At 44.2% G+C, this 25,477-nt stretch overlaps 1 protein-coding gene across 1 annotated transcript in view; it reads right to left on the bottom strand.

Annotated features, from left to right (window-relative positions):
* The window catches only part of LOC122803238 (breast cancer type 2 susceptibility protein homolog), a 222,746-nt gene extending 199,546 nt beyond the window's left edge, over positions 1-23,200 (bottom strand). Inside the window, exon 1 of the mRNA XM_044072836.1 lies at positions 23,146-23,200. Coding sequence (XP_043928771.1) covers positions 23,146-23,200 — 55 coding nt within the window. The remainder of the gene's footprint in view (positions 1-23,145) is intronic.
* Between the last annotated feature and the right edge of the window lie 2,277 nt (positions 23,201-25,477).

The raw sequence follows: 25,477 nt of genomic DNA, 5'->3' as shown, positions 1-25,477 counted from the left end.
CAAGGTATGTAGCAGTCTTTCCCCCTGTTCTGTGGGTTGGGGAAGAATGTAGGTAAATGAATCGCTTGGTTCAATGATACTCTGGAGACCACTTTTGGCATAAAGGTAGGGTTAGTTCTCAGAGAGACTCTGTCCTGATGGAAGATAAGGAAGGGTTGTACTGCCATTAATGCCTGTAACTCAGATACCCTTCTTGCTGAAGTAATTGCTAGCAGGAAAGCAGTTTTCCAAGACAAGAATTGTAATTCTGCTGTTGCTGCTGGTTCAAAAGGGGGAAGTGTTAACTTTTCCAGCACAAAGTTGAGATCCCATGTAGGTAAAGGTGGTTTCCTTGGAGGTTTTACATTTCTGATTCCTCTCAAGAACTGCCTGAGTAGAGGATGAGAGAAGACAGGAGGATCCATGTTGTATTCTGCCGAAATTGCTGATGCATGAATCTTAATGGAGGAGTAAGACAGGCCATTGTGGAACAGCTCTGCTAAATATTCCAGGATGTGTGCTATGTTTGCCAATGAGACATTTTCTCCCTTTGCTGCACTCCAAATGAGGTATCTTTTCCACTTGGCTGAATAAGTCTTCCTTGTGGAGGGTCGGCGTGCCTCCAGGATAATGTCCTTAACCCTCTGAGATAAACCTGGGTTAGTTTGTTTTATGCAATATTCCAAGCAGCTAGCTGCAGTGTTTTCAAGTTTGGATGTAGGATCTTGTAGTTGTCCTGTGTTAATAGTAAGGGGCATAGAGGTAGTGGCCATGCGTGTGTCCGAGACATGCTCCTCAGTAGCGGGTACCAATGTTGCCTCGGCCAGTCTGGAGCTATCAGAATTACCCTTGGCTGATCCTCTCTGATCTTCAGTAGAACTTTGTACATCAAGGGAAGAGGTGGAAATGCATATGCTATCAGGTTTTTCCAGCTGAAAGAAAGGGAGTCCACCCTCCAAGCAAATGGGTGGTATGCTCTTGTGCAGAATTTCTTCAATTGGTGGTTGTGTGGGGAGGCGAACAGGTCTATCTGTGGTAGTCCCCATTTCTTTGTTATGGCTTTGAAGATATCTGGATGCAGCATCCATTCGTGAGCATCCATGGTAGTTCTGCTTAAGGTGTCTGCTAGAGAATTTTCTTTTCCTGGTACAAATCTGGCCTGAAGTTGAATGTTGAGATTCAGGGCCACATTCCACAGGTCCATTGCCATCCGGCATAGAGGATATGAATGTGTACCTCCCTGTTTGTTGATGTACCACATGACTGTGGTACTGTCCGTCCTTATCAGCAGATGACCCTGTTGGAGGAGTGGTCTGAATGCCTGGATCGCATGTTTCACTGCCAGCATCTCCTTTAGATTTATGTGTAGATTCATCTGGTCTTGGGTCCATAGGCCTTGTATACACTTGTCCACCATGTGTGCCCCCCATCCTAGGTCTGAGGCGTCCGTGGTGATGGTTTGGCTTGGATGAGGTTTGTGGAAAGGCAATCCTCTGTTCAACTGACAGGCCTGAGCCCACCACAGGAAATCTTGCTTCAGGCATGGAATTATTGGAATCTGGGCTTCTAGACTGTGCTTGTGTTGAGACCATACATTCCTTAGGTACCATTGCAACTTCCTCATATGCAGCCTGGCATGCGGAACCAATATTATGCAGGATGCCATGTAACCCAGGGCTTGCAGGACTTTCCTTGCAGTAAGCTGAGTTTGTGTTGTTAATGTCATGAAGTAGACTGGTAGTTGCTTTTGTTTTTCTTCTGTGAGAAAAGCCATTTGAGTTGATGTATCCAGTTCTGCACCCAAGAATGCTATCCTTTGGGATGGTACTAGTCTTGACTTTTGCATGTTGACTGTGTATCCCAAGGCTTGCAACAGTTGTATGACATTTTCCAAATCTTTTGTTAATTTTTCCTTGTTGTCCGCTTGTATTAGGCAGTCGTCCAGGTATGGGTAAATTTGAATTCCCTGAAGCCTGCAACGAGCAATTACTGATGCCAGGCATTTCATGAATACACTGGGTGCAGTAGATAAGCCAAAGGGCAATGCTGAGAATTGATAATGCTCTGATCCTGCAAGAAATCTGAGGTGTCTTCTGCAATCTGGTCATATAGGGACGTGCAGGTATGCCTCCTTGAGATCTAGAGTCACCAGCCAAGACTCCTTGCCCAGCATGGGAAGAAGTTGCTGGAGGGTCAGCATTTTGAATTTTGGAACAATGAGATATGTGTTCAGTGCGGACAAGTCGAGAATAGGTCTCCATTGATTTTCTTTTCTTGGTACAATGAAAAGCCTGGAGTAAAATCCTTGGCCTTGTTCCATAGGCGGTACCTTTTCTATAGCTCTTATCCTTAGTAAGTTGTTGATTTGTCTTAGAGCGTCTGTTTTTTGGCTTGGTGGTAGGTTTGGCATTCCTCTCTTTTTTGGTAGAGTGTGGAAGTGAAACCTGTAGCCCTTGTCTATTGTTTGTAAAGTCCATTTGTCTCCTGTGATGTAATGCCAGTTGTCGGAAAATAAGGCTAGCTTTCCGCCCAAGGGTGCTTCCAGTTGTTCCCTGGTAGGCGGAACTAGAGCCAAGTCATTGTGTCTGCCCTGTGGAAGTGGTTGTAGTTGAATCTGTGGCAGTACTTCTCTGGTTGGTAGGTTGCCACTGACGTCCCCTGTAGGCACCCCTAGATTGACCTCTGCCTCTTGGGCGCTATTTCTGCCTCTCTGTGCTCTGGAGTTGTCTGGAAAGGACCAATTCTTCGAAGGCCAATTTCTGCTAAACCTCGGAGGTTGGACCTGTAAGAAATCCTTGACTGTTTGGACAGATTTTGCTTTTTCTTCCACCTTCTTTAGAACCTCCTGTGCAGGGGAGCCAAACAAACTTTGTTTCTCCATGGGAGCATCTAGGAGTTTTGACTTAACATGGTCTGGTAAGGATTGTTCTTTTAACCAGGCATGCCTTTGAATCACTGTTCCAGTCATAGCTGATCTAAAGGAAGCTTCCAGTGCATCATAGCCACATTTTAAGAAATGGTTACTGACCTGCTGAGAGTTATGTACCAAATCCTGAAGGGACTTGCGGTCTATAGGTTCAGGAGAGGACAGTTTTTTTATTTAGCTGGTCTAACAAAAATTCCTGGTACTGAATCATGTGAAATTGACAGTTTAAGGCCCTGGCGAAAGAGTAGCAGAAGAATAAACCTTCTTACCCCATCTCTCTAGTGCGCTAGATTCCCTTTCAGAGGGAAGAGGGTTTTGGCAGAGGCAGCTGCCACCTTTAGGGCCCTGTGAAATGGTTTCAGGGTCTGCAACAGGAGCCTTATACAAATGGTAGTGTGTGTCCGAACCCTATAATATCTGTCAGGCTTGGCAGGGGCGGAGGAAGAGAATCAGGGGCAGTACAGGCATCATTATATGCATCATCAACAACTGTTAGTACTGGAGGAATGGCTAAAGGCCTATGCTGTGGTAAGTGTAAAAAGTCCTTAGCCTTTTCCTTGAATCTGAAAAATCCTGGCCCTGCCATTGAAAGTGTTCCCTCATAGCATGTAAGGTTTCCCCAAAAGAAAATTCTTCAGGAGGAGAAGCAGAAGGAATGGAGTCTTCTGCATCAGAATCCTCATAAGGAGAATATGGGCCTTCGTGAGGGTCTGAGTCATCCAAGGAATAGTCTGTAGAGACAGGTTCCGGGGGTTCAGTCCTAGGCCTCTTATCTGGAGGGGCTGAGAGGCCCTGTCTGGGTGAGGTTGGGATCCCCTGATCAAAGAAATGAGATCCTCAGCCAGGCTGAGTATTTGGGAACTAGAGGTAGGCCTATGTGAGGGAGTTTTAGCAGGTAAGACCTTAGAAGATTTAGCTGCTTTAGCCCTGGCAAAAGCCTTGATAGACATAGAAGCAGGGGGTCTAGCAGCCCCACGTGCAGGGGTAGATATGTCTAAAGGAATAGTGCCTGACAAATCCTGGGTGCCTGCTTCTGTAGCAGTAAATTCAGTAGCAGATTCAGCCATGCTCTGTGAGGCCTCGGCTATCGGAGGCATGCTTTTGGCCGAAGGAAGAACCGAGGGCTTGGTTACAGCCGAAACAGAGACACTCGTGGTTGGCCTAACCGTGGTTTCAGCCGAAACCGCGGACCGCGAGTGTCGGTCCTTTTCCTTGCGCTTTTTAACTAATTGTGTAGTCGGAGTCTCTGACGGCATTTTGTATGCAAAAGCAGGACCAAAAAACTGCTCTGCAAACTCCGACCGACGTCTAAGCGTCCGTCGGTTGAAGGAAGCACAGGCTAGACAAGCTGATACGTCGTGGTCTGGGCCTAAGCAAGGAAGGCAGTAAGAGTGGAAATCCTTATGAGGTATTTGTTTCCCACAAGTTAAACAATTATTTACTTTGTCTGACATCGGCTGAGGCAAGAAATAGTCCTCAACGGGGTACTTAGCTTTTTAGAAGTCTTCGGTAGTAGAAATCTCTGGATCTGACCGACCGGCACTTGCGAACAGCTTCTGCTTCGGGCACCGCACGGCAAGAAAGACTGAGGAAAATGGCGTCGGCTGATGCCTTTATACCCCACAAACAGCAGCTATGATGTCGGGTGAAGTGCGACATCAGCCGAGGCCAGACCCAGACTTTGGAATCCGGCCGACCGAAGGGCTGCCTGAGGCAGGACAACCCATATGTTAGGACTGCAGATACATCCTTGAAGGACATCTGTAAGCTGCCGAAAATGGGTATGGATAGCAGGACACAATCAATAAAAATGCGTTTAGTCTTTAATTTTATATAAGATTAGGCATATTTTTATCAACCAAATAAGAAACTGTGCATGATAATAAAGAGCTGAAGAGCTTTGTCTGAGAGAGGAAGAGTTCATGAATTAGGTAGAATAAGCTGATTCTCCCCATAAAACAAGCTGGTTTAGGATGACCTGATTTAAAGGGATATTATACAGCTACACAGTTAAGACTCATATAGATAACTCAAACAGAAGGGTATAAATCAGAGTGGAAAAGGATGATGATGAAAAATGAAAGCTGTTTAATAGCTAAAGAAAGACTAGGATTTTAGAAGCCCCTAAGGAAAAAGTACAGTTGTGTACACTTACCATAAATGTAGATGTTCGAGTATATTCACTGTTGTAGTCATCACATTTGGGTTATCTGCCTGCAGGTAGCCCCCAGCCGGCCTGAATACCAGAGTTTTCATATTCCTGGTTCGGATGCTCTTTCTTCATCCATGATGTCAGGTGTATAAAACATGCAGCTGCCGCCATTACTTCAGTTTTTCTTGCCCCAGATGTCAGGTGCCCCCACAATGGAAAGCAATTATATGTTATGGTACACCTCCATCAAAAAGCAAATACACCAGAAAACAAATATACCAAACAAGAAGGAAAGGCAGAGCCAAGAGAAGTCAGGGGGCTGGAGAGAGGGTAACCAGGACTGCAACAGAGAGTGCACACTCGAACATCTATATTTATGGTAAGTGTACACAATTGTACTATGTTCTTCGTGTTTCACTGTTGCAGTCATCACATTTGGGTTGATTCCCAAAGCTAAGGAAGGGAGGAGGAAGTTAGAGAGCATTAGGGCCAGCTATTAAGCCCTGCAAGACTGCAGTGGCAAAACCAGCCCTGGATTTAGTAAAAATAGGCATGTTGAAATGCTTGGTGAAGGTATGTACAGAGCTCCAGGTAGCAGCTTCTAGGATGTCCCTGCTAGGGACTCCTCTGAGAAAGGCTGCAGAGGTAGATGCAGCCATGGTGAAATGTGATCTTATCCACTGTGGGGTAGGTTTTCCAGGGTTCCTATCAGCAGACCGAAGACACATGTTTTCGAATGCGCCTTGGTCGAACTGACAAAACCGAAACTGCAAAATATCGAAGCAGCATGTACGCAAATTATTTCCCTGGGAAAGAATTCACTTGGCCACTTCGGTACTTTGCCATTTTCGACACTGTAGTGCGGTCTCGGAGTTGGTATATTTAAGTAGGGGTGTGTGTGTGGGGGGGGTGGGTGGCACAGCCCCCCATTTAATCTCATGTTTTAATGTGCTTTATTTATTTATTTTTTTTGTTAGAACAGCGATTTATTTTTCCATTGAAAAAAATCACTGTTCTGACAGTTCGGTTTTGTAAGCTTTCGCTTACATGGGGTTGATTAATCACCGTTCGCTTACCTAAGCATTCGGTGATCTAATACAGACCTGGTTTTCCATGTTGCTTGTGGAAGAAATTAATGCAATGGGCTATCCATTTGGAAATGGTTTGCTTTGAAATGACGTTCCCCTCTGCCCAGTAGAGCCAACTAGCAGCTGTTCAGATTTTCTGAGAGGCTTAGTCCCTTTCCAAATAAAATCTAAGTTGTATGCGCACATCCAGAGTGCAGTATTCATTACCCTTTGTTTTGTGGATTAGGAAAAAAGTAGGCAAAAGAATGGACTGATTTAGGGCCACACTAGACACCACCTTGGGCATAAAGGAAGGATTGGTCCTGAAGGAAACCCTGTCTGCATGGAAGATAATGAAGGGTTCCCACTGCCATGAGGGCCTGTAATTCAGACACACTTCTTGCTGAAGTGATGGCTAGAAGGAAGGTTGTTTTCCAAGAAAGGAATTTCAACTCTGCTGTTGCAGCTGGCTCAAGGGGGGGGGGACTTTTCCAATACAAAGTTAAGGTCCCAGGCTGGAGCGGGGGCTCTCCTGGAGGGGTCTTAAATTTCTGGCTCCTCTAAGGAATAGTTTTAGCAGGGAGTGAGAGAAGAGGGGTGGCTCAGTATTATAATGTGTTGAAATGGCAGAGGCATGAATTTTAATTGACAAGAAGGATAAGCCCTTGTGGAGCATTTCTGTTAAGTACTGAAGAATATGAGGTAAGCTGGTTGTGCCCATCCCCTGAGTCTGGCTCCAGGAACAGCATCTTTTCCACTTTTCAGCATAGGATTTTCTAGTACTAGGCCTCCTTGCCTCCAGAACGACAGATGCTATTGGAGAGCTCAAGGAATTAGCCAGGCTGCAAGGTTCAGGGCTTGAGGCGGAGGGTGCAGAATCTGGTCCGCCTGCTGGGACAGCAGGGAAGGGGTCTGAGGCAGATGCCATGGTTCCAGCAGTGTCATCCTGCGCAACAGGGGGTACCCAGTGCTGGCGTGGCCAGTCTGGTGCAATCAGTAATGTCCTTGGCTTGCCCAGTTTTCTCTTTAGCAGAACATTCGAGAGGAGAGGCAGAGAGGGAAAGGCATAAAGCGAGAGGCTTTCCCAGATAAAGAACAGGGCATCCACTTTCCAAGCCTGACTGTGGGGAGTCCTTGTGCAGAATTTGTCCAATTGGTAGTTCTGAGGGGTCTACCTCTGGAGTCCCCCATTTGTTCCTCAAGAGGTTGAAGATTTTTGGTTCTGGTTTCCATTTGTTTGGGTCTATGAGATTTCTGCTCAAGTAGTCTGCCAGTGAATTTAGCTTGCCTGGCAGGAATTGAGCTTGTAGGTGCACTTGGTAGCTCAAGGCTGTGTTCCACAGAGCCATGGCTAGTCTGCAGAGAGGGTATGAATGGGTTCGCCCCTGCTTGTTTATGTAACACATAACTGTGGTGTTGTCTGTCTTTACAATTGTTGTCCTGGAAGAATGCGGTCTTTGAAGGCTGTCAGGAAATTCTGTACAGCTAACATTTCTTTTTGGTTGATATGCAGGTGCATCTGTCTTGGGTTCCATTTGCCCTGAATGCACTGCCCTGCTAAGTGAGCCCCCCATGCATAGTCTGAAACATCTGTTGTTAGGGTTTGGGCGGCAGGGGGTAGAGTGAAAGGGAGCCCCTTGTTGTGGTAGCAGGCCTCTGCCCACCAAAGGGCCTCTGTTTTTATAAAAAGAATGCTAGGAATCATTGATTCCAGGTCCTGAGAATGTTGACACCATAGGCTTTTCAGATACCATTGTAGTTTCCTCATATGCAGTCTTGCATATGGAATTAGAATGCAAGAGGCCATGAACACCAGGGCTTGCAGAAATTTCCTTGCAGATAACTGGGGTTTTGTCGCCAATAGTTTGAAGTAGATTGTCAAATAAACTTGTTTCTCCAGAGTGAGGAAAGCCATCTGGGAAGTTGTGTTCAAGCTTGCTCCCAGGAATACAATCTGTTGGCAGGGTACTAAATGAGATTTCTTTTCATTTATGGTGCACCCCAGTGAGGTCAGAAGTTTCTTTACGAATGCCAGATGTTGTAATAGCAAGTCCTGGCTTTCTGCCTGAATCAGACAATCGTCCAAGCATGGGTATATTTGACTATTTCTCTGCCTGCAAAATGCAATGGCTGGAGTTAGACACTTTGTGAATACACTGGGCACAATAGATAATCCAAAGGGAAATGCAGAGAATTGATAGTGCATGGAGCCTGCCCTGAAGCCTAGTTATTTCCTGCAAGATTCCCTTATTGGAATGTGCAGGTAACCTTCCTTTAAGTCTAAGGTTGACAACCAGGCATCTTTGCCTAGTATAGGAAGAAGCTGTTGAAGTGTTAGCATTTTGAATTTTGGGATTACCAGAAAGGTGTTTAGAATATAGAGGTCCAGGATAGGATGACAGGAGCCGTCTTTTCTGGGTACCAGGAAAAGTCTTGAATAAAAACCTTGTCCCGTTTGTTCTGTTGGGACAGGCTGAATAGCCCTGATACTTATAAGAGAGAGAACCTGCTGTTGGGCCTCCGCCCACTGATTTGGGGGTAGATGTGGCCAACCGTTTGGGGTTGAGTGTGTGTGGAAGTGGAATCTGTATCCTTGGGAAACTATGTTCAAAACCCATTTGTCCTGGGTAATGAGTTCCCAGTTTTTTGCATGCAGGACGAGCTTTCCTCCTAAGGGAGCAGGCAGTTGAGCAGGGCTTGGAGGGGTTAAGGTTAAGTCATTGTGACATTTTTCCGTGGGGGGGGGGGAGTTGACTTACTACTCCCTGCTTTAGAAGTGGGAGCCCCCACTGCTTAGGCCTGTGCACAGCTTGAGACTGTAACCTAGGTGGTCTGCTGTTCCTGGGTTTAGACTGAGAAGGCCTGGAAGAGACTGGAAAGGACCAGTTCTTTGAAGGCCAATGCCTACTAAATCTGGGAGACTGTACTTGTAGGAAATCTTTAACAGTTGGCATAGATTTAGCTTTTTCCTCCATCCTTTTGAGGAGTTCTTCTGCTTTGTTGCCAAAAAGGCAGTCTTGGTTTAAGGTAGCATCCAGTAATTTAGCTTTAACATGATCTGGCAAGTTTTGCTCCTTAAGTCAAGCATGCCTTCTAAGTACAGACCCAGTGACAGCAGCCCTGCAAGATGCTTCTAAAGTGTCAAATCCACATTGCAAAGTATGTTTACCAACTTGTTCTGCAGCATGCATTAAATCCTGTAATTCTTTCTGGTCAGCGCAGTCAGGAATCACCATCATCTTCTGTTTAAGTAGTCCCATGATATGCTGCTGATACTTTAACGTATGAAACTGGCAATTTAAAGCCCTAATGGCCAAAGTAGCAGAAATGTATACGTTCTTACCACATCTGTCCAAGGCTCTAGAATCTCTATCAGAAGTGGTAGGATTATTGGCAGCAGTAGCCTTAATGCCTTTTGGTCCTTGGGAAATGGTTTCTGGATCCGCAGTAACATTCTTGAAGAGAAACTTGTGAGAGTCAGGTACTCTGTAATACCAGTCAGGTTTTCTAGGAGCTGGAGTGTCTGAAAAAAGGCTAGATTCCAAGAAACCATCTACAATGTCCAGAACAGGAGGAATAGCTAAAGGCCTGTGTTGAGGAAGGAGCAAGAAATCCCTAAGCCTCTTTTTGGAGTCAGAGTAATCCTGGCTTTCCCAGCGGAAATGCTCCTTAAGAGTGTGCAATGTTTCACCAAAAGAAAAATCTTCTGGAGGGGAATGGAATCCTCTGCATCAGAATCCTCATAGCTAGATAAGGGCAAATCCTAGTAATCAGAAGGAACAGAAATTTCAGATACCTGATGAGAAGAATCAGAAGGAAAATCAGTTCTAGGTCTCTTGGAGGGGGGAAGGCTGGCTTCCCCTGATTAAGGTAATAAGGTCTTCAGCCATTCTAAGCATTTGTTTTTTAGGGATATGGACCTGAGCCTGCAGTTTGGATGTCAGTTTTCTAGGCGTGGCGCAAGTTTTAGGCCTGGATGAAGACAATGGCGTTGGTTTAAAATGCAAGTCTGTAGGCTCCGGACCCATCCAAGGTAAAGACATCCGCAGGTTCCATAGCATCTTGCGGCATAACTGACTCCGAATGGGTCTCAGTAGAGTCCTGCGAATCTGAAGTAGCGGGTATCAGGGGCTGTGAAAACACCTCAATGAGTACCGGCGGACTGGTGACTAGCTTAACGGAAGCTTCGTCTGTAGTTTTGGACCTATGCAATCTGTCTCTGTCTATCCTTACGTTTTTTTCGGAAGATCGGTAATCGGATGGCCTATCAAAGCCATTTTGGAGTGCTGACAGAGAGTACCAAAATAATTTGCTGCAAAGATAGTCAGACGACGAATAGTTTGGGGGTTGAACAAGGCACAAAACCAACAGCGAGGGACTTCGTGGTGTGGGCCTAAGCAGGGAATGCAGTACGAATGAAAATCTTTATGAGGTATTTGCTTTCCACGGGTAATACAACTGTTAACTTTTACTGACATCGGTTGGACCAAGAAAAAAGATCCCCAACGGGGTACTTGTCTTTTTTGAAAACTTTGGTTCTGAAACTCAAACGAAAATTTCAGGAGTCAGCCGACCGGCACTTGCGAACTGCTTCTGCTTCGGGCACCGCAAGGCAAGAAAGACTGGGGTAATGGCATCGGCAGCATGTTTTATACCACTGACGACCTGACGTCATGGAAGAAGAGAGAGCATCCGACGCAGGAATCCAAAGACGCTGGTATTCAGGCCAGCTGAGGGATACCTGCAGGCAGATAACCCAAATGTGATGACTGCAACAGTGAAACACGAAGAACATCAAACTAATCTAAGAGCAAAGCCGGTATGGAGAAAGAGGAGATTTTACCAACAGTTATATCTGCAAGTAGGAGTATATAAAATAGGTAAGACAGGCTGGAATTTACTAGAGGAAATTTGTAAAGGAACCATAGTATTGGGAGAAAATAACTACGGAGGGGAAGGTAATATAGAGTGGGATGAGGCTAAACAGTAGTTTTAACTGCAATTTAGAAACTACCTTCATATCAAGGTTGACAGCAGAGTATAGATGCAGAGAAAAGGAAAGGAATGTAAAATGAAAAACATTGTTAGAGTTTTTCATTGAACATAAGCTGTTGTTAAAAAGATACAATTGTCAGGGCACATAAAATATTTCACAACTGTAAGAAATGACCAGAGGAGGATAGAGAAGACTGAGAAAAGAGAACAGAAAGGTAATTTACAAAAGATCAATGGAAAGAAATGTGTAAGGCTCCCAAGTATGCAACAAAAAACAAAATGTTTACGATTAACTGCACAGAATACTTCGCATGAGTGTTTCTATATTTCAAAGGATTTTTTCCTCGGGTAGATAGTAGATGCTGGGGGTGTGACGGAAGGAAAGAGAGGCAAATGAAAACATTTGTTTGGGAAGGTAACAAGCAGGAAGACTTAAAAAAAAAAAAAAAAAAAAAAAAAAAAAAACTCTGCAGAGTACTTTGACGATCATGTTCAGGGAACAAATTATTACAAATAAAGAAAGCGTTCTTTTGAGCTGGGACACAGGATCGAAATTGCCTAAATATGGTAAGGCCTTACTACGTTTAATACTATTGGCCGCCAAAAAGCTTTTACTAGAAAATGGAAATCAAAATCTATTCCTACCATAAAATAAGTTCTGTATATTGCAATGGAGATAAAAGAAATGAAGGTGTTTTTTTAGAAAAGGGGAAGGAGCAGATTTCATAGAAATAAATGGAATTTGTGGGAAGGATATATACAAATAATGTTGAGGAGGAGTGAGGTTTAAGAAAAGTTAAGAATTGAGCAAATTATGTAATGTAATGTTGAAGTGAATGTAAATTGTGCATATTGTGTGACAACAGCAACAAAGTACAGTTTTGTACCTACCATAAATGTAGATGTCCGAATTGGATAGCATCTGCAGTCATAACAACTGGGTTGTCCTGTCGTCAGGCAGCCCTACAGTCGGCCGGATTCCAAAGTCCGGGTCCGGCTTCGGCTGATGTCGCACTTCACCCGACGTCATCTCTGTTGGACTTCGGGTATAAAGGCATCAGCCGACGCCATTTTCTTCAGTGTTTCTTGCCCCAGATGCCAGAAGCCCTATAGAAGGCTAAAAATTTTGGATAGATGCCAATGTTTCCAAAAGATAGAGGTAAACACAAAAATAAGCATGTATGTACATAAATACAAACAAATACACCATGAAAGAAATCCCCACTAGCTAGCTATTAGAAGGGTAAACACCCTAGGAGTACCACAGAGGGAAGGAGGGAGGTAATCCTGACTGCAGATACTATCCAATTCGGACATCTACATTTATGGTAGGTACAAAACTGTACTATGTCCTTCATGGATGCATCTGCAGTCATAACAACTGGGTAGAATACCATAGCCAACTAGGGGAGGAGGATAAAAGTAGATTATGGTGTGTTTAGGATCCCTTGCAGAACAGCAGTGGCAAACCCTGCTCGGGATCTGGAATATAGAGGTAAATTATAATGCTTGGCAAATGTATGCACGGAGGTCCAAGTAGCCGCCTCAATAATGTCTTTGGTAGCCACTCCTCGTAAGAAGGCTGTGGTAGTGGCTGTTGCCCTTGTAGAATGAGGTCTTATGTTCTGTGGAATTGGTTTTCCATGGAAGGAGTAACAGAATCGTATGCAATTTCCTATCCATTTGGAGATTGTCTGCTTGGAAATAGCTTTTCCTTCCCTTCCTGTTGCATAGGCTACGAAAAGTTGGTCAGTCTTTCTGCTAATTTTGTTCTGTCCAAGTAGTAGCGTAGCTGTCTATGTACATCCAAGGTATGCAGTATTCTTTCCCTCTGTTTTGTGGGTTGGGAAAGAAGGTAGGTAGGTGGATTGCTTGGTTTAAAGACACTCTGGATACCACCTTAGGCATAAATGTAGGATTAGTCCTCATGGACACTCTATCTTGGTGGAAGATTAGAAAGGGTTGCACTGCCATTAAGGCCTGTAGTTCTGAAACCCTCCTTGCTGAAGTAATTGCCAGTAGGAAAGCAGTTTTCCATGACAGGTGTTGTAGGTCTGCTGTTGTTGCTGGTTCAAAAGGTGATAGTGTCAATTTTTCTAGCACAAAGTTCAAGTCCCAAGCTGGCAATGGTGGTTTCCTTGGAGGTTTTACATTCTTGATTCCTCTGAGGAACTGCCTGAGCAAAGGGTGTGAAAAACAGGTGGATCAAAGCTGTATTCTGCTGAAATAGCTGATGCATGAATCTTGATGGAGGAGTAGGACAGGCCTGAATGAAGTAGTTCGCCAGATACTCCAGAATGTTAGGCATATCTATGTTTGATACATCTTTTCCTCTTTCAGAACTCCAAATGACAAACCTTTTCCATTTCCCAGCATAATTCCTTCTAGTTGAAGGCCTGCGTGCTTCAAGAATAATGTCTTTAACTCTTTGTGAAAGTTCTGTATTAGCAGCTGCTATGTGATGTTCCATGCAGTCAGTTGCAGCGTTTTTAGGTTTGGATGCATGGTGCTGAAGTTGTTCTGAGTTAGCATCAAAGGCATCAGGGGTATTGGCCACATATTGTTCCAAGACATGCTCCTCAGCAGTGGGTACCAATGCTGTCTTGGCCAGTTTGGAGCTATCAGGATTATCCTAGGGCGTTCCTCCTTGATTTTTAGTAGTACTTTGTGTATCAAGGGAAGAGGTGGGAATGCATATGCTGTTAGGCCTTTCCAGCTGAAGGAGAGCGAGTCCACTTTCCATGCTAGTGGGTGGAATGTCCTTGTGCAGAATTTTTTGAGCTGGTGATTGAAAGGTGATGCGAATAGATCTATCTGAGGCATTCCCCATTTCTTGGAGATGGTCTTGAAGATATCCGGGTGCAGCTGCCATTCGTGGGCATCCGATGTGGTCCTGCTTAACATATCTGCTAGAGAGTTTTCTTTTCCTGGCACAAATATTGCCTGTAACTGGATGTTGTAGCTGAGTGCCAGGGTCCACAGCTCCAAAGTCATTCTGCATAGGGGGTAAGAATGAGTGCCTCCCTGTTTGTTGATGTACCACATGACTGTGGTGTTGTCTGTCCTTATCATCAAGTGGTCCTCCTTGAGAAATGGTCTGAACTTTTGGATTGCCAGTTTTACTGCCAGCATTTCTTTTAGGTTGATGTGCAGGTGAAGTTGGTCCTGTGTCCACAATCCTTGTATGCATTTGTCCAGCATATGCGCCCCCCATCCTAGGTCTGAAGCATCTGTTGTGATGGTCTGGCTTGCTTGACCCTTGCGAAAGGGCAGGCCTGGGTTTGACTGGCATGCCTGAGCCCACCATAGGAACTCCTGTTTTAAGCATGGTATTAGTGGGATTTCCGTTTCTAGGCTGTGTCTGTGTTGGGACCATAAATTCTTTAGGTACCACTGTAGTTTTCTCATATGTAGTCTGGCAAATGGAACCAAGATTATGCATGATGCCATGAAACCCAAGGCCTGCAGTACCTTTCTTGCTGTTAACTTGTTCAGTTTTGTTAGTGCCAAGAAGTAAAGAGGGAGTTCTTTTTGTTTTTCTGTAGTTAGGAATGCCATTTGTCTTACTGTGTCCAATTCCGCTCCCAGGAAAGTCCTTGTCTGGGATGGTATCAGTCTTGACTTTTGTAAATTGACTGTGTATCCCAGTGCTTGAAGCAAGTAAATGACCCTTTGTAAATCTGTTGTCAGCTTGCTTTTGTTGTCTCCTTGTATCAGGCAGTCGTCCAGGTATGGATAAATTTGAATTCCCTGTAGTCTGCAGTGGGCGATTACTGATGCCAGGCATTTTGTGAATACTCTGGGCAGTAGATAAGCCAAAGGGCAATGCTGAGAATTGAAAGTGCTCTGATCCTGCAAGAAATCTGAGGTATCTTCTGCAGATTGGTCGAATGGGGACGTGCAGGTATGCCTCCTTGAGATCTAGAGTTACCAGCCAACACTCCTTGCCCAGCATGGGAAGAAGTTGCTGTAGGGTCAGCATTTTGAATTTTGGGACAATGATGTAAGTATTCAGGGTGGACAGGTCTAGAATTGGTCTCCAACTTTTTCCTTTCTTGGAACTAGGAATAGTCTGGAGTAGAACCCCTTTCCTTGCTCTGCTGTTGGCACTTTCTCCACAGCTCTCATGTTTGCTAACTCCATTATCTGTTGTAGAGCCTCTGTCTTTTGATTTGGAGGTAGATTTGGCATTCCTCTTTTGTCTGGTAAAGTGTGGAAGTGGAACCGGTAACCTTGATCTATGGTTCGTAAAATCCACTTGTCCTTTGTTATGTGGTGCCAGTTTTTGAAAATAAGGTTAGCTTTCCGCCTAGAGGAGCTGCTATTTGTTCCCTGGTAGGCGGGTTTAGGATTAAGTCACTGTGGCTGTGTTGATGTAGTGGCAGGTGTTGAGTCTGTGCCTCTGTTGTTACCTTGCCACTGTCGTCCTCTGTAGGCACCTCCTCTGGATTGGTTTCTGCCTCTGGAACGTCTATTCCTGCCCCTTTGAGGTCTTGTGGAGTCAGGAAAGGACCAATTTTTGGCAGGCCAGTTCCTGCTAAACCTTGGGGGTTGAACCTGCAAGAAATCTTTAACTGTCTGGACTGATTTTGCCTTTTCTTCCATTTTCTTCATAACCTGCTGGGCAGGTGTACCAAACAAACTTGTTTTATCCATAGGAGCATCTAGCAATTTAGATTTAACATGATCCGGTAAAGCTTGCTCCTTTAGCCATGCATGCCTTCTAATTACAGTGCCAGTCATGGCTGATCTAAATGAAGCCTCCAGTGCATCATAGCCACATTTTAAAGAGTGGTTACTAACTTGCTGTATGTTATTTACCATTTCTAATACATATTTCTTATCAAGAGATTCATCAGTGGTTAGCTTTTTAGTTAACTGATCAAGCATAAACTCTTGGTATTGTATCATGTGAAACTGACAGTTTAAAGCTCTAGCTGAGAGAGTGGCTGAAGTGTAAACCTTTTACCCCATCTGTCTAATGACCTTGCTTCCTTTTCAGAAGGAACAGGGTTTTAGCTATGGTCATGCTACTGCCTTGGGACCCTGGGAAATAGTTTCGGGTCTGCAAGAGGGGCCTTGTAAAGGTGGTGATGAGTATCTGGCACCCTGTAAAATCTGTCTGGTTTGGCAGGGGCTGGGGTAAAGAATCTGGAGCGGAGCAGACATCATTGAAAGCATCATCTACCACAGAGAGAACAGGAGGTATAGCTAAGGGCCTGTGCTGTGGAAGGTGCAAAAGGTCCTAAGTCTTTTCCTGGAGTCTGAAAAATCCTGTTGCTGCCATTGGAACTGTTCTCGCATGGCATGCAAGGTTTCCCCAAAGGAGAATTCTTCTGGTGGGGAAGCAGCTGGAATGGATTCTTCAGCATCAGAATCTTCAAAATTGGAGAAAGGAGCCTCTGGCTGGTCAGTTATGTCTGATTCATCAGCAGAATCATCAGAGGACACTGGCTCATGGGGCTCTGCCCTAGGTCTCTTCTCTGGGGGCTGAGAGGCCCTGTCTGGGTGAGATTGAGATCCTCTAATTAATGAAATTAAATCTTCTGCCAAAGTAAGCATTTGAGAACTGGAAGAGGGCCTGGTTGAGGGGGGTTTAACAGGCACTGTTTTAGTAGTCTTGGCTGCTTTAGCCCTGGCGAAGGCCTTAATGGACATGGCTGCTGGAGGCCTAGCAGTACCACGTGCTGGGGTAGAGACATCCAAGGGAATGGTGTCTGATAAGTCAGTGGTAAGCACCATAGTGGGTAAAATTTCTGAGGCCGATTCAAGAGTGTTAGCAGGGACCTCAGTTGTAGAGGTAGATTCAGCTGTATTTTGATCAGTTTTCTCGGTTTCGGCCGAAACCGAGACACTCGCGGTTTGCTTAACCATGGTTTCGGCCGAAACCGCGGACCGCGAGTGTCGGTCTTTTTCTTTCCGTTTTTTGGCAGAATGCGTAGTCGGAGGATCCGACGGCATAATGTACGCAAAATCAGAACCGAAAAACTGTTCTGCAAACTCCGACCGGCGTCTAAGCGTTCGTCGGTTGAAAGAAGCACAGGGCGAACAGGCTGCTACGTCGTGGGCTGGGCCTAAGCAAGGCAGGCAGTAAGAGTGGAAATCTTTATGAGGTATTTGTTTCCCACAGGTTAAACAATTATTAACTTTTTCTGACATCGGCTGAGGCAAGAAAGAGTCCCCAACGGGGTACTTAGCTTTAGAAGTCTTCGAAGTAGTATTCGGTAGAAGTAATCTCTGGATCCGACCGACCGGCACTTGCGAACAGCTTCTGCTTCGGGCGCCACGTGGCAAGAAAGACTGAAGAAAATGGCGTCGGCTGATGCCTTTATACCCGAAGTCCAACAGAGATGACGTCGGGTGAAGTGCGACATCAGCCGAAGCCGGATCCGGACTTTGGAATCCGGCCGACTGTAGGGCTGCCTGACGACAGGACAACCCAGTTGTTATGACTGCAGATGCATCCATGAAGGACATCTGAAACTTACCACAGTTTGTCTTCTTTTAGGATATGCAATCCCACATTACAGCTTAAAATGTGATGATTTAATTAATGAGTTTAAAAAAAATTGGACATCTGACAACCAGCTATATTTGTACACTATTACAGACAGAGCTGTAGCTAGCTAGCTGTTCTGGTGTCTTGTATCATTAGACAATCTGGTGGCCCCTGACCTTAAAGTTTACTACAGCTTATATCACTTACAAAGTACTTCAGCCCTGACAACAAATGCAGTCCTGGCACTCATTTCCTTGCAACTTTGTCTGGATAAAGGGTTATCATAAAAAGTGAAAAAAAAAAAAACTCCAACCACACTACACATTTTAGACTTCACAGCAAGGACAACTGCTATAGGACATTTCATGTAATGAAGAAAACAAAGATGATCATAGGATCATGACACAAGGGTGCCTTGGATCCTGGACTAAGGTGGGAGATTACAATACACCTGTTGTGAAACCTGCTCTACTTCAGGACTGCAAGTCAGCTCTGTAAATCCTGGAGATAGTATGGCTGGAGTATCACTTAGCTGCTTCACAAATATTATAAGCAGGATACATTTATGAAGAAAACTGCTGTAGCCGTTGCTGTGCCGTGACAATGTGCCCTAACTTGTCCAGTCAGAACAAAAGGCAATATAGCTAACAGTTTGGGAGTGATTCAGTAAAGGATCTGCCGGGACATTGTCTTATACTCTATTGTCATGAATGAGGCAGAGAGTTGGTCCTTGGTCGTAGTGTAATATCTGACTTGTCTGTGGACATTTATGGCATAAAGTACAGTTCCCAAAGTTCTTCTTACCTGTAACAATAGATGTTCACTGAATACACTGCCTTATTGGCAATATGGAGAGTAATGTCCTGCTACCCTCCCTCTGGCAGTCTATCCAAGCTCAGAACTACTCCCACTGCCTGTCTGTGAGAGAAAAGAACAAATCTGTCAGGAGCAGAATAGTCTTTCACATTCTCAGACAGAACCCTTACAGTTTTCTAGATTCCAACAGGAAGAGCAGATGGAAACAAGCTTTACTAACACCTACTGTTCCAAAACCAAAACACACATGAATAACAAAAAAGGTTGCTGAACCAAAACACACACAACCAACTATACACCCAACAAAATGAGGGTGGGTGGACTGCCAGTAAAGCAGTGTGTTCTATGAACATCTGCTTTTACAGATTAAGTGGAACTTACACAATTGTACTACGTCAGCAAACACACTGCCTTACGGGCATATGGGTAGATTCTTAAAGCTGTGAGGAGAAAGGATAAGAGTCCAGAAACCCTTGGAGAACAGTCCTTGTGAAGTCTGCTCTTGATCTAAAAAAAGCATCCAGCTTGTAGTGCTTTCTGAAATACAGACAGAGGACCAAGTTATGCCTCTAGATAATTTCGAGTCCACTCCTTTCCAATATGTCATAGAAAAGTAAAAAGCCCTGGTTGAACATGCATTTACCTTGCATGGATCCACCTTTCTGCCATGGAGGCACCCAGGTAGAAAACCTCATCCATTTATAAACATAAGATTTTCTAGTATCAGGCTTTCTGGTCTCCTTGCACATCCTCATAAAACTAATGCCTAAAAAGAGTCAAGACTGAATCATCCAGACTGTCAGCTATTTCAACAAATTAAGGTGCACATCGCCCCTGAGACCGTGTGAGCAAATCCAGTGTGTGAGGAAGTCTGTGGTAATTACCCTTGGATAATACCACTAACAAGGAGAACTAAAATTGCATGGGCCATTATGGGGTCACTGCAATGACCTTTGGCATTTCTCTCTGAACTTTCAGAAGTACCTTGTGAATCAGTGGAAAGGGTGGAAATGCATACAGGAACATTCCTGTCCAAGCAAATGAGAATGATTCTGTCCTCCAAACATGGCTGCAAGGATGTTTGGAATAGAATTTCTCCAGCTCTTGTATTGAAAGGAAGCAAACAGATCTATTTGAGGTATTCCCCACATCTGACTAGATCCTGGAACAGCACTACCTTCAGCTTATACTCATGCGGGTCAGCCCAAGACCTGCTTAATCTGCACCAATGTTCTGGTCTGACTCAAGATGTGCAGTAGATAGCCCAAAGAGCAGTACAGAAAACTGATGATGCAAACCAGACAACAACATTCAGATATCTCCTGAAAGGATTAGAAATGGGGATATGATGATATGCATCCTTCATGTCCAGAGTCACCATGAAGCAGCTGTCCGGCAACAGAAAAAACACTGTCTACAGAGTGTGCATCTTGAACTAAGGGACCCCTTTTTTCTTTTAATAAACATCTTTATTAAATTATTACTATGACATAGGCAATCTTCCATTTATGTAAATAAAAAACAAACACTGACACCATTTTAGTTGCAAACATTATACATCACAGACCACTCTCAGTTAAGCATTATATGACTCATTCAAATCCTGCTTCTTAAATCTCACTTCTTCTCTGTATATATTGTTCCCACAATTCCCATTTTTCCTATGTAGTTTGCTCCTCCCCTTTTCCAAAGATTCCAGTTTCAGTTGTTTTATCACTCTTACTATATTCACTACTTCTAATAAAGTTGGCCTAGACTTTGATTTCCATTTTCCAGAAATGGCTTTTTTGGCAGCCATCATAATTAGACTCAACAAGGCTTTACTATGTCTAGGCAATTCCGATTCTGTATCATAGCTGAAAAAAATGGTCTCCCCAGTCAATCCAATCTGCTCACCCAGCACCTCTAACACAGTGGTCTGCAGGGAATCCCTAAAGTCTGCCAGCTCACTGCACTCGCAAAAAATATTTGAACTTGGGGACCTTGACAAACATTCAGAAATGAAAGGTCCAACATCAGCATCCAAGGCTGCTATTTTTTGGGAAACAAGAAAATTCTGGAGTGGAACCCTCTATTTCTTTCTGAAGGATGGATCACTTCTATGATCCCTCAAATCCAGCATTAGCTGGTGAATAGGAAGGAATAGCTGGAGAAAAGGAAGGTCTGGTCTAGAGAAGAAGGGAGAACATCCTTGAATGGAAGTTGGTGTCTTTCCATTGCCACTGGTAACCCATGCCAACAGTTTTTAGCAACCATTCGTCGAAAACCACTGATGGCCAGGCCACCTTGCTGAGAGCTAACTTGACAAATGAGGCACCTGATGGAGTGCTTGATAAAGACAAGTGCTGCACCTCGCTACAGTCATAAGTTGGGAGGGGGGTACCTTTTTTAGGAAAAGATCTCTTCTTGGACTTGGTGGAGTTGTCTTTCTGACTTTTCCTTTTACTGCCTTGGTTCTGGCTCTGCTGGGACTTCTGTTTCTTGGGCCACTAAAAGCTTAAGTTAGGAGAATTTGGGAATATGGATTATTTTTGACAGACGCTGCATCAATTTACCTCGGTCATCTCAGTGCTTAAGGATCTGATTAGCTGGTATAACAAACATAATCAGACTCAAGAGAAGCATCAAAAAAATCTCTTTTTTTTAAACTCATCAGAAAAATTCTGGGAATGCAACCAACATTCCTCCTAATCACCACTGACAATGCTGCATTCCTAGATATAGTATTAGCTCTCTCCAAGGCACACAAAGCATGTTTTGACACTTGAGAAACATCAGAGATAACCAACACAGACCTTCTGCTCTGTAGGGAACAATGCAGTAAGCTCATCTAAACTATACATGCATCTCAACACAAACTTCCACCTATAACACTGGTATTTAAATACTTAAAAAAAACTACCATGCTGGACTCTGTCAACTTCTTTCCCTGAGATTCTAGCCTCTTGCCTAGTTTATCTTGAAGGACTGGGTTACAAGAAGACATGGTCTTCTTACCAGCAAAACTCGCTGGTGATAAAGCAGGGTCTGCAAACAAAGGGGCTTGGAGGACAGGCAATGTTGAGCAGGAGAACAACAAACTTTCTTGAAGACATCCTCCAATGCTACGATTAATGGAGGAAAGATTTCATGGTCAGGGGCCTCTACTCTCCCTCTAACTAGCAATCTATTTCTGTAGGGATACTATTCTTAACACTGTACTGAGAAAAAAGTAACATTTCAAAGCACAAAAGACCCCCGATTTTTTTTTATTTGGTTTCTTATTAGCGGTTTTGCAGTACTCTGCTTATCTTATTTTACGTTTGCCCTTTAAAGCCTACGGCTTGCATCTGCTCACTGTTACTTCTGTCCTGTTGACTTACAAGTCACCCGGTCATAGCTTTTACCTGATCAGAAGCCCGTGAGAACTTATTGTTTGCATTTGCATGCTATTACTGGGTGCTTTGGTGGTATATAATCGCCTGCTTTCACCTGAACAATCCTGTGTTGCATAACGATAAGGTTCATATTGTGAATTACATATGATGTGATGGTTATCTCTTCTGTTTGTCCCAACTGCAATATGATATATGCACTTTTTGTAGACTATTGCTTGTGCAGTACTTCTAGGACTGTTGTTAGACATACTCCTGTATTTATCTAATTTCTGTTTCTGATGGTTCACATTATTGTCTCCTGCATTTGTTATACTGTTTTGCTGACATTAGTAACATGTATTGTATTTCTGCACTCCATAGGTTGGGTACTAGGCTATCGGCCCTAGGGCCTATACAAGCCTAGCCATAACAATTCCCTGGATATTTCTTCCCACAATATTTACTTCCTTGGACCCTTGTCTAGCAGGGAGACTGACGTGATCCCCAGGGTGAATTTCCTATCTCCCATCCAATCATCAAGGTTTCTTTTGAAGAGGGCCAAGGAGGTTCTCTGCTTGAAATGTATGGGCAGTCTCTGGGTCAGGAACCTGTACCTCCAGCATGTTTTGTTCATTGTGATGACAAGGTTTAGATCCCTGAGGCATGTGGCTCTGAGGGATTGGGATTTCTTTAAGTAGAGCATGTCTAACAGCTCAGGGTTTGACATGGCCTTGTATGTTAAGCAGAGATTGCCTCTGAGTAGATGATATGCCACAGAGTATAGCCGGAGGTTTTTTTTTAGACGGTCAGCATTGGGCATCTGCTTTAGGCCAGTGATTCTTTTAGTGAGGTATTTATGCGACCTTTCCAGCTGTTGCAGATGTCTTGTGAGGTACACACCAAACATTCTGCTGTTCACACTTTTTTTCACTACCCTACCTAGCCTCCCTGCATACTTACACGTTCTTCTCCAACCTCATACACCTATATGCATCCCCTCCCCTGTACCCATACTACTCAGAAGCCCTTTCTTACCTGGCTCTTACCTTCAATCACTGTCTCTAATACCTCTCACTCATACTCACTTGTCTCACACCCTTGAATTCCTTACATATATAACCCCCTTACACAGCTCTATCTTTCTAACTCCTTTTTCAAATTACACTTATTTTTGTTCCTTTCTTCCCTAAACCCTCTCTCCCGTTTTTTACAGGCTTTTTGCCAACTCTCCTCTACTACAAAGCCCACTGATTTTCCTTACCTGGGACTGCCTGCAATCAAGTCCCTTCATGGGTGCCTCCCTCCCATAGTGAATTTGTTAAAGTATGCATTGCTAATTTCTGTATGTAATTTACCTGCAGTGTTGCTCTGCTGTTGGTCATCTCCTTGCATATTTCGGGACCACTCCATGCTTCTTGCTTCTCCTTCTACCTTGCCGCCCCCTTTTCTCTACCTCTATCGAACTATTCCTACCCTTTCAGCTTATCTGCCTGCTGTGCTTCTCCCTAGACCCATTCTCTGTTGTTCCTCCTACTCTATACCATACCATCCCTTATGAACTTCTCTAGCCTCTTGCCCCATTTTTTCACTTCTCTTGCCTGCTACACTTCCTTAACCTCTGTGAGCTGCTCTATGCCCTTCTACCTCTCTTCCTCCTCCTACTTCCCCATATTTACCTGCCTTACTGTTTATTTTTCATAGCTTGCTCCAGGGGTGCAGTCCCGCTCAGTTAGCTGTTGCTGTGCTCGGGATCACTTCGATCCCCTACCCTACCCCCATTCCCACCCACCCCACATCAATTTCTTTTTTCCATCCAATCCCTCCACTTCCTGTCTCACCATCCTATTAGCACCAGCTTCCTCCATAAACCACTCACACCTTTACTCTGCTCTAAAACATCACTTCCTACTACCAACATAACCTCCCCTACCCATTCACTTACTCCCCTCTGCACTCTTTAATATGCAACTCTTGTTCTTTATCATCCCTATTCTCATATCACTCTCTGCTCTTCCCTCCTATCATACTGACCTTTCCCCATCACTATGTACTCCTACATCATGTATCTTTGAAACCCCTCCCACCTCTAACACCTTATCTCTCCATCCATCTTCAACTTCCACATTACTTGTCTTCATAAACATACTTTACTACAGATCTATCCCCTCTCCTTTAAATCCAAAAATAAACCTTACAACCTACAGCAACTCCTAACTCCACACAAATTTTTCATTAGCAATATACTCCTTGGAGAAGACATCCACCCAAAACCTGGCCCCACCTCCCCACCCCACTGCCATACAACTCATGACCCTTCCACTTTCTCACCCTCTCCTCAAAAGTCACACCAACCCCATGCCCCCAGTATACCTACTTCCTGTTACAAACAACTAACCATCTATTCACTAAATATTCAAAGTATCACTAACAAAACCACTGAACTACACTCCTGGATAGCCCTAACCTCACCCCATATTCTAACCCTATGTGAAACTTGGCCAAAGCCACACATCTCTAATAACGAAATACTCCCACCAGGTTATAACATTTACCGCTCTGATGAACTCCGTAAGAAAGGAGCTGGTGTCACCATCCTCTATTCTGATGTCCTAAACCTCTCACCACTCACCCTTCTTACACCTGACTTCCAGCCAGCTGAAGTAATCATCCTAAACTGCCACCTTAACTCTCACAAGAAACTAGCAATCGCTTCCACTTACATCCCATCTGGAATTAATATCCCAACCTTGGAAAATATCTTATCCTGGTTTTCTAACAACATTCACTATGAAACCCTCATCCTTGGTGATGTCAACATTGATTGGTCCAGCTCTCTACAGACTCTCCCCAACCTAGCAAAAACATACAGGGGTTCCATCAGCTGATAACCACCCTCCACCCACCTGCACAAAACCTCTTCCTCCAGCTCCATGATCGATTAGATCTTCACCAACTCCCCTAACCTTTATCATAATCCATCTACTCTACCTGACTTAAGTGACCACCTTATCTCCATTCAAAGACACTCTACCACACTACCCAAATTGTACCTCTACAGAGACGGTCAAACTCTCAAACTTTAATACCTCCCAATTCAACTCTATACTATCTAGTTCAGACTGGTCCATTCTTACGGTTATCACTCTTGATGACGCAGTGAGTAAATTCAACAGTATCTTTTTAGACACCATAAATACCCTTGCCTAGGAGAATTAGAATCAAATCCAACTATGCCCCCCTGGCTTTCTAAAGATACTAGATCCAAAATGCATAGGTTCATAGGTAGGTAGGTAGGTACTAGGCTATCGGCCCAATGGCCTAAGTAAGCCTAGCCAACAAGGTTCCCTGGCTTATGCCACCCAAGAAAGTTATTTTTCTGTGCCCCTGTCGAGCAGAGCTACCAAAGTGATCCCCGGGGTGTATTTCCCAATTCCTATCCACTCATCAAGATTTTTCTTGAAGAGTGCTAATGAGGAACTTTGCTCGACATAGATGGATGAATTAGTATAGGAGGTCTCTGGGACAGGAATATATCCCTCCAGCATGTCCTGTTTATTGTGGTGACAAGGTTTACGTCCCTAGAGCGTGTAGCTCGGAGGGATTGGGATTTCTTTAGGTGTAGCATGTCCAACAGCTCTGGGTTTGACATAGCTTTATATGTTAGGCAGAGATCACCTCTGAGTAGGC

The sequence above is a fragment of the Protopterus annectens genome, chromosome 5.part1 (genome assembly GCF_019279795.1).
Source record: "Protopterus annectens isolate FY-2018-M chromosome 5.part1, PAN1.0, whole genome shotgun sequence".
Classification (NCBI taxonomy): Eukaryota; Metazoa; Chordata; order Ceratodontiformes; family Protopteridae; genus Protopterus; species Protopterus annectens.
Note: the sequence above shows the minus strand (reverse complement) of the source record. Positions and strands in the feature narration are given on the sequence as shown.